The sequence below is a fragment of the Mesoplodon mirus genome (genome assembly GCF_964341445.2).
Source record: "Mesoplodon mirus genome assembly, chromosome: 2".
NCBI lineage: Eukaryota > Metazoa > Chordata > Mammalia > Artiodactyla > Ziphiidae > Mesoplodon > Mesoplodon mirus.
This window is the reverse complement of record NC_138977.1, coordinates 56,871,245-56,883,842: the sequence shown is the minus strand read 5'-3', so window position 1 is coordinate 56,883,842 and position 12,598 is coordinate 56,871,245. Positions and strand designations below refer to the sequence as shown.

The 12,598-nt window shown below is 39.3% G+C and overlaps 1 protein-coding gene across 4 annotated transcripts in view; it reads left to right on the top strand.

Moving 5' to 3' along the window:
• SLC25A16 (solute carrier family 25 member 16) overlaps nucleotides 1–12,598 on the top strand; it is a 94,163-nt gene that overhangs the window by 28,598 nt on the left and 52,967 nt on the right. Inside the window, exons 8-9 of one of the 4 annotated variants that reach the window (XM_082603009.1) lie at nucleotides 2,940–3,008; nucleotides 4,614–6,180. In XM_082603009.1, the coding sequence (XP_082459135.1) occupies nucleotides 2,940–3,008; nucleotides 4,614–4,770 (226 nt within the window). In that variant the 3' untranslated portion in view covers nucleotides 4,771–6,180. Of the gene's footprint in view, nucleotides 1–2,939; nucleotides 3,009–3,700; nucleotides 4,555–4,585; nucleotides 6,181–12,598 lie in introns of those variants that run through there. The other 3 variants (XM_082603011.1, XM_082603010.1, XM_082603008.1) reach the window with 3 other exon arrangements.

Below are 12,598 nucleotides of genomic sequence, written 5' to 3'. Positions count from 1 at the left end.
CTGGTGCTGCATGCGGGATCTTTAGTTGTGACATGAGAACTCTTAGTTGCGGCAACTTTCCCTTTTCAGGTATCTTGCTAATTCATGTCTTCCTCCTCCTACCTATCTGTGCTGATTTTTTTAAGGCCTAGCCAGGCTTTGGTCCTCTGCTCTTCCCGTAAACACCCAGAATAGCTCATCTATCTTTATGGTTTCAATGGTCACCTCTGTACAGATAACTAATTCTATTTAAATCTTCATTGCTGACTCTCATTACTTCTCTAGCAAGCTCTTGGATGTTTCTACCTGGACTTCTGTCCTTAGTTCAAGCTCTGTAATTCATATACTGCTTTCTTGTCTTCTTTTTCATGTGTGTCCTCGGCCCCCAACTTTCCTATTTGTTATTGATCACCATTAATCTTCTAGTCCTGATAATTCCTTGAGATCATTTTTCACATTGTACATATCCAAATATTTTTGTCATTTTTTTGCTTAAAAACATTACCTAGAATGTTTCTTTTTTTTTTGCGGTACGTGGACCTCTCACTGTTGTGGACTGGCTCACGGGCCCAGCCGCTCCGCGGCATGTGGGATCTTCCCAGACTGGGGCACGAACCTGTGTCCCCTGCATCGGCAGGCGGACTCTCAACCACTGCGCCACCAGGGAAGCCCTAGAATGTTATTTTCTTTCTTTCCCATTGTTATTTCCCTAGTCCTGATCCTTGTACTTTGTCTTCTTACTTTCTCTTTGTTAATCAATTCCTTCTACCCAGACACATCTTTTCCTTCTTGGAAACTGAATCCTTCAGGTTGAGGTTTTGGTCCCTTTATTCCCCATAAAGTTTTTTCCTCTCTCCACCTCCCATTGAAAGATAATTCAGGACTTCCCTGGTGGCGCAGTGGTTAAGAATCTGCCTGCCAAGGCAGGGGACATGGGTTCGAGCCCTGGTCCGGGAAGATCCCACATGCTGCAGAGCAACTAAGCCCGTGCGCCACAACTACTGAGCCCACGTGCCACAACTACTGAGCCCATGTGCCACAACTACTGAAGCCCGCACGCCTAGAGCCCGTGCTCCACAACAAGAGAAGCCACCACAATGAGAAGCACGCGTACCACAACGAAGAGTAGCCCCCACTCGCCACAACAGAGAAAGCCTGCATGCAGCAACGAAGACCCAACACAGCCAAAAATAAATAAATAAATATTTTAAAAATTAAAAAAAAGATAATTCATGGAGGGGAATTCCTTGGTGGTCCAGTGGTTAGGACCCCTCACTTTCACTGCAGGGGGCATGTGTTGGATCCCTGGTTGGGGAGATCAGATCCCGCAAGCCGTGAAGCAGGGCCAAAAAAAAAAAAAAAGGTAATTCATGGAGATGCTGCTTATATGCATAGAGCTCTTCATCTATTAGTAATGTTATTTCTTAAGCTGTTTGGTTGGTACATGGGTGGTTTTTTTATTATAATTATTTCATAGTAAATTTAAATGTATATAAAAGCATATAATTATTTTTGTCATATATCACTTATGTATATATTATATATATGTATGTATGTATATATACATATGTGTGTATATATATATATGTATAAATGAGAGCTTTGAATAGGGACGTAGAAAGCAGCTTTATGACATGGAAAATGTCTCTAAGACTCAATTTTCTTTTTTTTTTAAATATAAATTTATTTATTTATTTATTTATTTTTGGCTGTGTTGGGTCTTCATTTCTGTGCGAGGGCTTTCTCTAGTTGCGGCGAGCGGGGGCCACTCTTCATCATGGTGCACGGGCCTCTTACTATCTCGGCCTCTCTCCTTACGGAGCACAGGCTCCAGACGCGCAGGCTCAGTAGTTGTGGCTCACGGGCCCAGTTGCTCCGCAGCATGTGGGATCTTCCCAGACCAGGGCTCGAACCCGTGTGCCTTGGCAGGCAGATTCTCAACCACTGTGCCACCAGGGAAGCCCTAATACTCAACTTTCTTATCTTAATATTGAGATAACAGTACCTACTTCACACAGTTGTTGTAAAGATGGAATGAGATAATGTACATAAATTGCTTAGCACAAGACCTAACATAAGCAGTCAACATTAGCCCCAAAAAAGTAATTAAAAAAAAAAATCACCTGGGGTCCCACTCCTAAGAGATTACTTTTGTGTATTTCATTTTAGACAATCTTTAAAAATTTTTTTAAATTGAGGTATAATTAACATACAATATCATATTAGTTTCTGGTATATAACATAATGATTTGATATTAAGTCTAGTTAACATTCGTCACCATACATAGTTGCAGAATCAGGCAATCTTTTCACATAGAATTTTCTCTATCCTCTAAATGCAATTATCTGTATTGTTAATTTTAGCCCTTAAGGAGAATTTTTTGTTGGCCTACTGTATACAGGGGCGCTTGCTGAATACTCTTAGGGTAGTGGTTCTTAACTGGGGTGGTTTTGTCTCTAGTGGACGTTTATTAATGTCTGGAGACATTTTTTGTTGTTACAACTGGGGGTGTGCTACTGGCATCTAGTGGGTAGAAGCCAGGGATTTACCTAAACACCCTACAATGCCCAGGACAGCTCCCACAACTAAGAATTTTCCAACCCAAAATGTCAATAGTGCCAAAGTTAAGAAACCCTGCCTTAGGAATACAATGGAAAGCACCCTGTCTATTTCCTCAGGAAGCGGCATTTAATTTGGTTTGGGGGAATAAATAGAACTTGATATTGGGTGATGAAAGAGAAGAATCATTTAACCCAAGGGAACCTTTTAGGCAAAGGCAAGGAGATCTCTGTATTGTTATTTGATTTTATTCATATGCCTATATCCTGACTCCCAGATTAGACAAAACAGTAAGAAAATAGGAGCACATTATTTCCTAGCATGCATAGGGCTTTGTATTCAATAATTGCTGAGTAGAAAACTAAAAATCATTTTTAAGTCCTTCTATTTCTTCTTTTAGCTACCCATTTGATGTAACACGTCGGCGAATGCAGTTAGGAACTGTTCTTCCAGAATTTGAAAAGTGCCTGTAAGTTCTTCATTTGTCATTGTTCAATTTCTTTAGGAAATGTAATGTGTATAGTAAGTAGGGAGATAGGACTGTGATCTCACTAGTAGTCTAGAGCTTTCATTTTATCTCCCATAGTATTCTTTGTAAACTGAATTTAATCAGGTCCTAATCCTCCTGTTAAAGTTTTCATTTTAGGGAATTCCCTGGTGGTCCAGTGGTTAGGACTCGGTGCTTTCACTGTGGGGGCCAGGGTTCGATCCCTGATCAGGGAACTAAGATCCCACAAGCCTTGTGGCCAAAAAAAAACAAAAACAAATTTAATTTTAGAGCAGCTCTGTTAAATAGAAATATGATGTGAGCCACATATGTAATTTAACCACATTAAAAAAGTAACCTAACCACATTAAAAAAGTATAAAAAGAAACAGATGAAATTGTTTTAAAATATTTTATTTAAACCAATATATTTAAAATTTATCACTTCAACATTTCAGTATTTTACATCCTTTTAAAAAAAACACTAAGTGTTTGAAATCCAGGGTGTATTTTACACTCACAGCACATCTCAAATTTGGACTTGCCACATTTCATGTACTCAGTAGCCACATGTGGCTAGTGGCTACCACTATTGCATAGCACAGCTCTAGAGTTTTCTATAATCTGTAGAGATTTCGAATCATTCTGTTTGATTGGTGATGTGTTGTTCCTCAGGGGAAGAGCAGAATGTTTATTCAGGACCATGAATTGCCTTCATTCACCCAAAAGATTTTTTGAATATTTCAGTCTACATTGCATATTGAACGAGAAAGACAAAGCCCAAAATGTTGGTTTGAAAGGAAAGAACACTGAAACAAGAAAGTCTTTATTGATGAAATCTGGGAGATAGTCCTTCAAGCTTTAGTTCTATAACCATTTGCTCATTGTAGCATAGAACTTGAGCAGAAACTTGAGAGTTTAAAGGGCAACTGCTCATATATCCTTTAAAAAGACTACATCAATATTTCAAATATTATTATGAAATAGTGTTGCTAGTAAATGTCACAGACATAATGCAAACAAAATACATTGTCTTAATGAGCCCCGGAATTCTATGCATAATGCTTGTACTTGTTTGGAATGAATTGCTCTTTTATTATGAATTTTTAGCTTGGTTTTTTTTTTAAATTAATTAATTTATTTATTTTTGGCTGCATTGGGTCTTTGTTGCTGCGCGCGGGCTTTCTCTAGTTGTGGTGAGCAGGGGCTACTCTTTGTTGCAGTGCGTGGGCTTCTCATTGCGATGGCTTCTCTTGTTGCGGAGCATGGGCTCTAGGTGCATGGGCTTCAGTTGTTGTGGCTCTCGGGCTCTAGAGTGCAGGCTCAGTAGTTGTGGCGCATGGGCTTAGTTGTTCCGCAGCATGTGGTATCTTCCGGACCAGGGATCGAACCCGAGTCCCCTGCATTGGCAGGTGGATTCTTAACCACTGTGCCACCAGGGAAGTCCTTTAGCTTGTTTTAACACTTGCCTTCCAAAAGCTACTCAAGATGGCATTTTTAGCTTCTTTTAAAAATGCTATTATGGATCCTGAAATTGTCTCTTCGTGACTGGGCATAAAGGTGTCATCATTTAACCATTCTCTTTCAGTACCATGCGGGAGACTATGAAGTATGTCTATGGACACCATGGAATTCGCAAAGGATTATATCGTGGTTTATCTCTTAATTACATTCGCTGCGTTCCTTCTCAGGCAGTGGCTTTTACAACATATGAACTTATGAAGCAGTTTTTTCACCTCAATTAAAAAATATCGTTATTTCTTTTCCTTAATAAACTCTCAGAGGGAAAAATAAAATGTTAATTTAATTTGGGGAGAACATTACTTGAAGGGGGATATTTACCCTGTCACAGGAACCACTGGTATTTTAGTACTTGAGTTTTCTATTCATCACAAATCAAAAGTGCTTACTATACTTTTACGCCAAAAGTTATATCTTAGAACATTGCAAAAAAATCCTAAGCTGATGCTGGCTAATCAGTAAGGTTATTTGAAACCATTTTAAAGTATTATTTGGATAGAACTAACTTAAAATGGGATTCAAAAAGTTGCCATTAGTTTTATCATGCTATTCCAAGCTTTTAATTGTAATCATGATTTTCAAAGACTCTAATGTTGGTTGCTGTTATTGTTATTATTATTATTATTATTAACAGTCTTGGTTATATTGCAGCAGAATGATGAGAGCTGAAATTTTAAGTTATATAAAACATAGGTTAGAAGCCAGCATTGAAGTATTATTCTTAATATTTCTCTTCTCATAATTCTGCTCCACTGGATAAAAGGACAAACACTTTTTCTCTTCATTTTTTGATAAATGTTGTATTCAAAAAGTAACCGTGTAGAGACTCATCAGTAAGTCAAGAATTTTCAGGTATTGCTCAAATGTCATTCCCAGTTTCTGAGTGATTTAAATGTGTTTTTAAAAGTCAATGTATTTCCCAAAGGCAGTAATAGTAAATACTGAATATCTTTGCTCTCAAAACAAGTTAGCATTATAGATTTGTTTTTGTTAGATGATTTGATGTATACTAGAAAATTTATTTAAATGGACTGTGAAATATATCCATTAATATAGATGTGAATGTCAAAGAATGTTTCCGAGTATTATGTTATGACATAGCAACTAGTTCTTCCACGTAAAATAATTTTAGTGCAATATAAACTTAAGTAGAAATGTAAAACATGATCTGAATTGCTATCATTTATATTAAAATGGTTTAAAATGTAAGAATTCCAGTTATGTTTAGAGTAGTTTTTATGTTTTATTATAAGCATGACAAAAATGGGAGGGGAACAGTTATAGTTCTGTCCTCAGAAACAGCAATTTGTAGAATTGATGTGATTTTTAAGACATTAGAAAACTAAATTGAAAGTGTTATTTCTGCTTCAATTTTTATTTTTTTTGCATAAAAGATTTCTTGTCATAACTTGGTAAAAATTTTATGAACTGGTTTCATTTTCAAAGTCTTTATTTTAAAATAAATGTGTATCTTTGTATGATTTATAATGTACCCACAGGTAAAAATACATGTGTTCCTAAAACTATTTTGTATATTTTCATTTCTCGGCTACACTGTAGCTAAATACTGCTATCAAATCTCAAGATAATTTAAATGTATAAAATAAGTATCTCAGTTATGTTAACAATAAAAGAGGACTGCAAATATTTTTTTAAATAAAAATTTGCATTCTGTGTCTGTTACAGAATACATAGGTTATTAAAAATAAATTTTATTCATATTTCAACAATTATTCCTTTCTTTTAACTATTTACATATTGAAGCACAAATATTAAACATAATGGAAGAATACTTAAAATAATGACAGTATTTTTATCTGATTTATTTCAGATTGATAATGTGAAGTGAATCTTTTTTTTCTTTTTTTTTTTTTTTTTTTGCGGTACGCGGGCCTCTCACTGCTGTGGCCTCTCCCGTTGCGGAGCACAAACTCCGGACGTGCAGGCTCAGCAGCCATGGCTCACGGGCCCAGCCGCTCCGCGGCATGTGGGATCCTCCCGCACTGGGGCATGAACTCGTGTCCCTTGCATCAGCAGGCGGACTCCCAACCACTGCGCCACCAGGGAAGCCCAATGCAAAGTGAATCTTGACGGATTATCTTCAGTTTGAATATTGACTGTTTCTGTTTTGATCTCCATTGTAATACTTTCCTTGCCTTTTATTGGGTACAGCCCTCTGATCTATAGAATGGGGCAGTGATTTTGTTTAGGGATTGATGAGTGAGGTACCATTCCTAGCTCTTAATGGTGGTCTGTATGGAGATGAAAAGGTTAGTGGGTATATATAATAATATCTTATAACATTTTCCCCCAGATTACTCAACATCCATTTATGCAGCACCCATTGTGTGCCACGGATTATATCAGCATTATGGGGGCATATTTTGAGAGGTCTGTTAGCTGTACTTGCAGTCTGATTTGGATTCCCAATAGCATCTATCACTGGGTATTTCTCTAACAGGGTATGTACCATACTTTTTGGTTACTGCATGTTTACTTGTCCTCCCAATTGGTTCTTTCATGGGCAGAGTCATACCTTCATCCCCTTTAAGGAGCACAGGGTATGATATCGTAATAGTTGCTCAGTGATGTTTACTGATGGGCAGAAGGAAGGTTTGGTCCCTGTTTTTGGAGAAAATGTTCTAGTAGAGAGAAACGAGGCACAAATATTTCAGGGAAAGAGCAATTTAGAAGGAAAGTTATTTGTTTTTTCTTCACAGAAATGTCTTGTTGCTAACTTGAGCCAGGATGAATGGCAAATAATAATACCTATATTATATGAGTATGCACTGCCTTGCAGAGTTGGGCCAATGATATCTGACATACTTGTACAGCAACTGTATACTTAAACACTTATGTCAGTTCTTTGAATGTTAGACATTGTTACAAACTAGAAATCAATGACAAATAATAAGTCATGTATATTTCCTGAGGATTTACTATGTTCCATTCCTTATTTTAAGGACTTTTGATGCCTTAACTCTATAACAGTAGTATAAGATAGGCACTGTTAAATATTCCTTTTTACAGTTGGGATAATTGAGACCCAGGGATATCAAGTAACTTGCCCAGGTTCACACAGTAAGTGGTGGATCTAAGATTCAGCCTACAGCGTAGTCTACTAGCCATGATGCTATAGTTCAACACAGTAGTATCCTTCCTATTCACATAAAGCTCTAATATGTAATAAATACAAACCAATTAATAGAATGATTATAGTTTTTGGAAAGTGCTTTAGAAGTTTTTTTTGCCCCGCCCCCGGCCCCCCTCCCTCCAGCAAGTGGCTTGTGGGATCTTAGTTCCCTTAATAGGGATTGAATGCAGGGCCCTCGACAGTGAAAGCACAGAGTTCTAACCATGAGACTACCAGGGAATTCCTAGAAAGTGCTTATTAAGGAAGTAAATAGATTACATGATAGAGAATAATTGTTGGGTGTAAGGATCAGAGTGCTACTTTAGAATGGTCAGGGAAAAGTTTCTTTGATGTGCTAAACTTTAAGCCTACACATGAAAAGGAAGTAGTCCTGCAAAGAGCTGTGGGGGAAGAATGGCCCAGGTGAAGGGAACAGCACAGTACAAAAACTCTGAAACAGGAAAAAGTTTAGTTTGACACAGGAATTGTCAGAAGCCCAGTGTGAATGAAGCTCCCTGAGTGAGGGAGTAGCAATAAATAGGTTGGAGAAGTAGACAAAGGGCAGATCAATGTATTTAGGGCTCTATAGGATATAGTAATGATTTTGTCTTTTATTCTAAATGCAGTGGGAAGCCTTGAAGGTTTTCAGTAGGGGAATAAAATTGCCTGATTATATTTTTACAAAGATCACTGCTTTATCAACAATTATATGCACTTAAAACAGAAATCAGGGAATTCCCTGGTGGTGCAGTGGTTGACTCTGTGCTTCCAATGCAGGGGGTGTGGGTTCGATCCCCGGTTGGGGAATTAAGATCCCACATGCTGGCACAGCCAAAACAACAAAATAAAAAACAACAGAAATCAACAAAATTAAAAACAGACAATAGAGAATAGAGAAAATAACAAACCCCAAAATTGGTTTTTTGAAGAGATCAACAAAATTGGTAAGCCCCTTAGCTAGACTGATAACTAAAAAGGGACATAAATTACCAGTATCAAGAATGGGGAATTCCCTGGTGGTCCAGTGGTTAGGACTCCATGCTTTCACTGCCGAAGGCCCAGGTTCAGTCCCTGGTTGGGGAACTAAGATCCCACAAGCCATGCAGCGTGGCCAAAAAAAAAAAAATAATGAAAAAGATGACATTACTATGGATCCTGTGGATGTTAAAAAGATAATACAGGATCTCTAAATAACTGTTTGCTAAGGAATTTGATGACTTAGATGAAATGGCAGAGGCTTTGAAAATCACAACCAAAACTGATGTATCTGAAACAAAATCTGCATAACCAATTAAAGAAACTGAATTTATCAAAAATCCTTCCACAAAGAAAACTCCAGGCTCAGATTGTGAATTCTATTGGACATCTAAGAAAGAAATAATTTTATACAAACTTTCAGAAATTAGAAGAGTACTTTTATGATGCCACTATAACCTTGATGCCCAAACCTGACCAAGTTGTTACAGAAAAATAAAATTACCAACCAGTATCCTTCAGGAACAAAGATGGAAAAATCTTTAACAGCATATCAGCAAATCAAATCCAGCAATACATAAAAAGTTTATTGTATTGTGACGAAATTGGGTTTATCCTAGGAGTGCCAAGTTGCTTCACAATCTTAAGTCAATAGTGTAATCTCCTGTAATCACAGAATAAAGGAGAAAAACACATGATTCTTCAATAGATGCAGAAAAATCACTTGGCAAAATTCAAAATTGATACATTATAAAAATTAATCACATTAGGGTAGACCTTCCTCAATCTGATAGAACATTTTGTCAGATTAATTTTCCAACCGTACATCTCATCTCACATGTTCTTCTCATGTCATTGACACTCATCCCATCAAGAGGTAGAGACCATTCCCTCCCCTTACATCTGGTTGAGTGGGCTTGTGTCTACAGTGGAAGTGATGCTGTGTTGCTTCTGAAGTTACGTCATAAAGCTGAAACAGCTTCCATCTGGTCTTTTGGAATGCTTGCTCTTAGAATCCTCACAACATGCTGTGAGGAAGCCAGGCAACCCCTGTAGAGAAACTGTCAGCCAGCCTCAACTTGCCAGCCATTTGAGTAAACCATCTTCAAAGTGGATCCTCCAGCTTCCAGCTGATGCTTCATGGACAGAGAAAAGCTTTCCTCACAGAGCCCTGCCCAAAATGAAAATTCATAAGCTAAAAAAATTATTGTTGGGAACTTCCCTGGCGGTCCAGTGGTTAGGGCTCCTCGCTTCCACTGCAGGGGGCACAGGTTTGATCACTGGTTCGGGAACTAAGATCCCACACGCCACAAGAATAAATAAATAGGGCTTTCCTGGTGGCGCAGTGGTTGGGAATCCGCCTGCCAATGCAGGGCACTCGGGTTCGAGCCCTGGTCCAGGAAGATCCCACATGCCGCGGGGCCACTGACCGAGTGCACCACAACTACTGAGCCTGTGCTCCAGAGCCCACGAGCCGCAACTATTGAGCCCAAAGTGCTGCAACTACTGAAGCCTCGCACCTACAGCCCGTGCTCCGCAACAAGAGAAGCCACTGCAATGAGAAGCCTGAGCACCGCAACGAAGAGTAGCCACCGCTCGCCACAACTAGAGAAAGCCCACGCGCAGCAATGAAGACCCAGCGCAGCCAAAAATAAATAAGTAAAAAAAAAAAAAAAAAAAAAAAGAATAAATAAATAAATTTAAAAAAGATTGTTGTTTAAAGACACTAAGTTTTGGAGGTTTGTTTTTGTTTTTTACATAGATTAGATAACCATAGCAAATATTCATGAAAAACCTACCGCTAGCATCATATTTAATAGTGAAATACTGAATGCTTTCCCCCTAAGATCAGTAGAAGGCAAGGATGCCCAGTGTCAGAACTTCTATTTAACCAGTGAACTTAAGAAAGAAAGTGAAATAAAAAGCATAAAGATCAGAAAGGAAGAAGTAAAATTGCCTCTATTTGTAGATGACATGATTATTTACATAGAAAGTCTTAATGAATCCACAAAACAACTACTGGCAAAGTCTCAGGATATAAGGTAAATTTTATTTATCTTATTTTTTTGGCTGCACCATGCGCCATGTGGGATCTTAGTTCCCTGACTAGGGTTCAAACCTGTACCCCCTGCATTGGAAGTGTGGCATCTTAACCACTGGACCACCAGGAAAGTCCTCAGGTAAACTTTAAAGATTGTATTTTTAAATACTAGCAGGAAGCAATTGAAAACAATTTCATTTAAAATAACATAAAAAAATATACTTAGGACTTCCCTGGTGCCGCAGTGGTTAAGAATCCTCCTGCCAATGCAGGGGACACAGGTTCGAGCCCTGGTCCGGGAAGATCCCACATGCCGCGGAGCAACTAAGCCTGTGTGCCACAACTATTGAGCCTGTGCTCTAGAGCCTGTGAGCCAGAACTACTGAAGCCTGTGTGCCTAGAGCCTGTGCTCCGCAACAAGAGAAGCCACCACGATGAGAAGCCCACGCACCGTAACGAAGACCCAACACAGCCAAAAAAAATGTAAATAAAATAAATACATTTTAAAAAAACTTATAAAAATATATATATACTTAAATTTAACAAAATATATGCAAGAGCTTTACACTGACAATTACAAAATGTTGCTGAGAGACATTAAAGAAAATCTGTATAAATGGAGAGATAAACCAGGTTAATGCATTAGAAGTCTCTATATTTTAAAGAAATCAATACTTCTCAAATTGATTTTTAGGTCTAATGTAATCTCAATCATAATTTCAACAGGCTCTTTGTAGAAATTCACAACCTGATTCTAAAATTTATATAGAAATGTGAAGGACCTAGAATACCCAAAGCAATCTTTAAAAAGAGCAAAGACATACAGTACCTGTCTGTATGACTTACTGTAAAGCTGTAGTAATCATGACAATGTGATACTGACATAAAGAGTCACAAACATCAAAAGAACAGAATAGGGGCTTCCCTGGTGGCGCAGTGTTTGAGATTCCGCCTGCCGACGCAGGGGATGCGGGTTCGTGCCCCGGTGTGGGAAGATCCCACATGCCGCGGAGCGGCTGGGTCCGTGAGCCATGGCCGCTGAGCCTGCGCGTCCGGAGCCTGTGCTCCGCAACGGGAGAGGCCACAGCAGTGAGAGGCCCGCGTACTGCAAAAAAAAAAAAAAAAAAAAAAAAACAAACCACCAGAATAGAGAGCCAGAAATGGACCTATACTTATATAGTCATTTGATTTTTTTTTTTGTACGCTACGCGGGCCTCTCACTGCTGTGGCCTCTCCCGTTGCGGAGGACAGGCTCCGGACGCGCAGGCTCAGCGGCCATGGCTCACGGACCCAGCCGCTCCGCGGCATGTGGGATCTTCCCACACCGGGGCACGAACCCGCATCCCCTGCGTCGGCAGGCGGAATCTCAAACACTGCGCCACCAGGGAAGCCCATTTGATTTTTTTTTTTTTTTTTTTTTTTTCGATACGCGGACCTCTCACTGTTGTGGCCCCTCCCGTTGCAGAGCACAGGCTCCGGACGCACAGGCCCAGCAGCCATGGCTCACGGGACCAGCCGCTCCGCGGCATGTGGGATCTTCCCAGACCGGGGCACGAACCCGTTTCCCCTGCATCGGCAGGCGGACTCTCAACCACTGCGCCACCAGGGAAGCCCCTCCCATTTGATTTTTTTTAACAAGGTGCCAAAGCAATCCCATGGGGGAAGGGTAGTCTTTTGTACAGGTGCTACTGGAAAAACTGGATATGCACATGCTTGGGGGGACGGGGAGGGGGTAACACGACTCATTCTCTACCTCACACCACACACAAAAATTAATTTTAGATGGATCATAAACCTAAATGAAAAATAAAACAATAAACTTCAAGAAGAAAACAAAGGAGAATATCTCTACTTCCTAGGGGTTGGCAAGGATTCCACAGGTCACAGAAAGCGAAAAGCATAG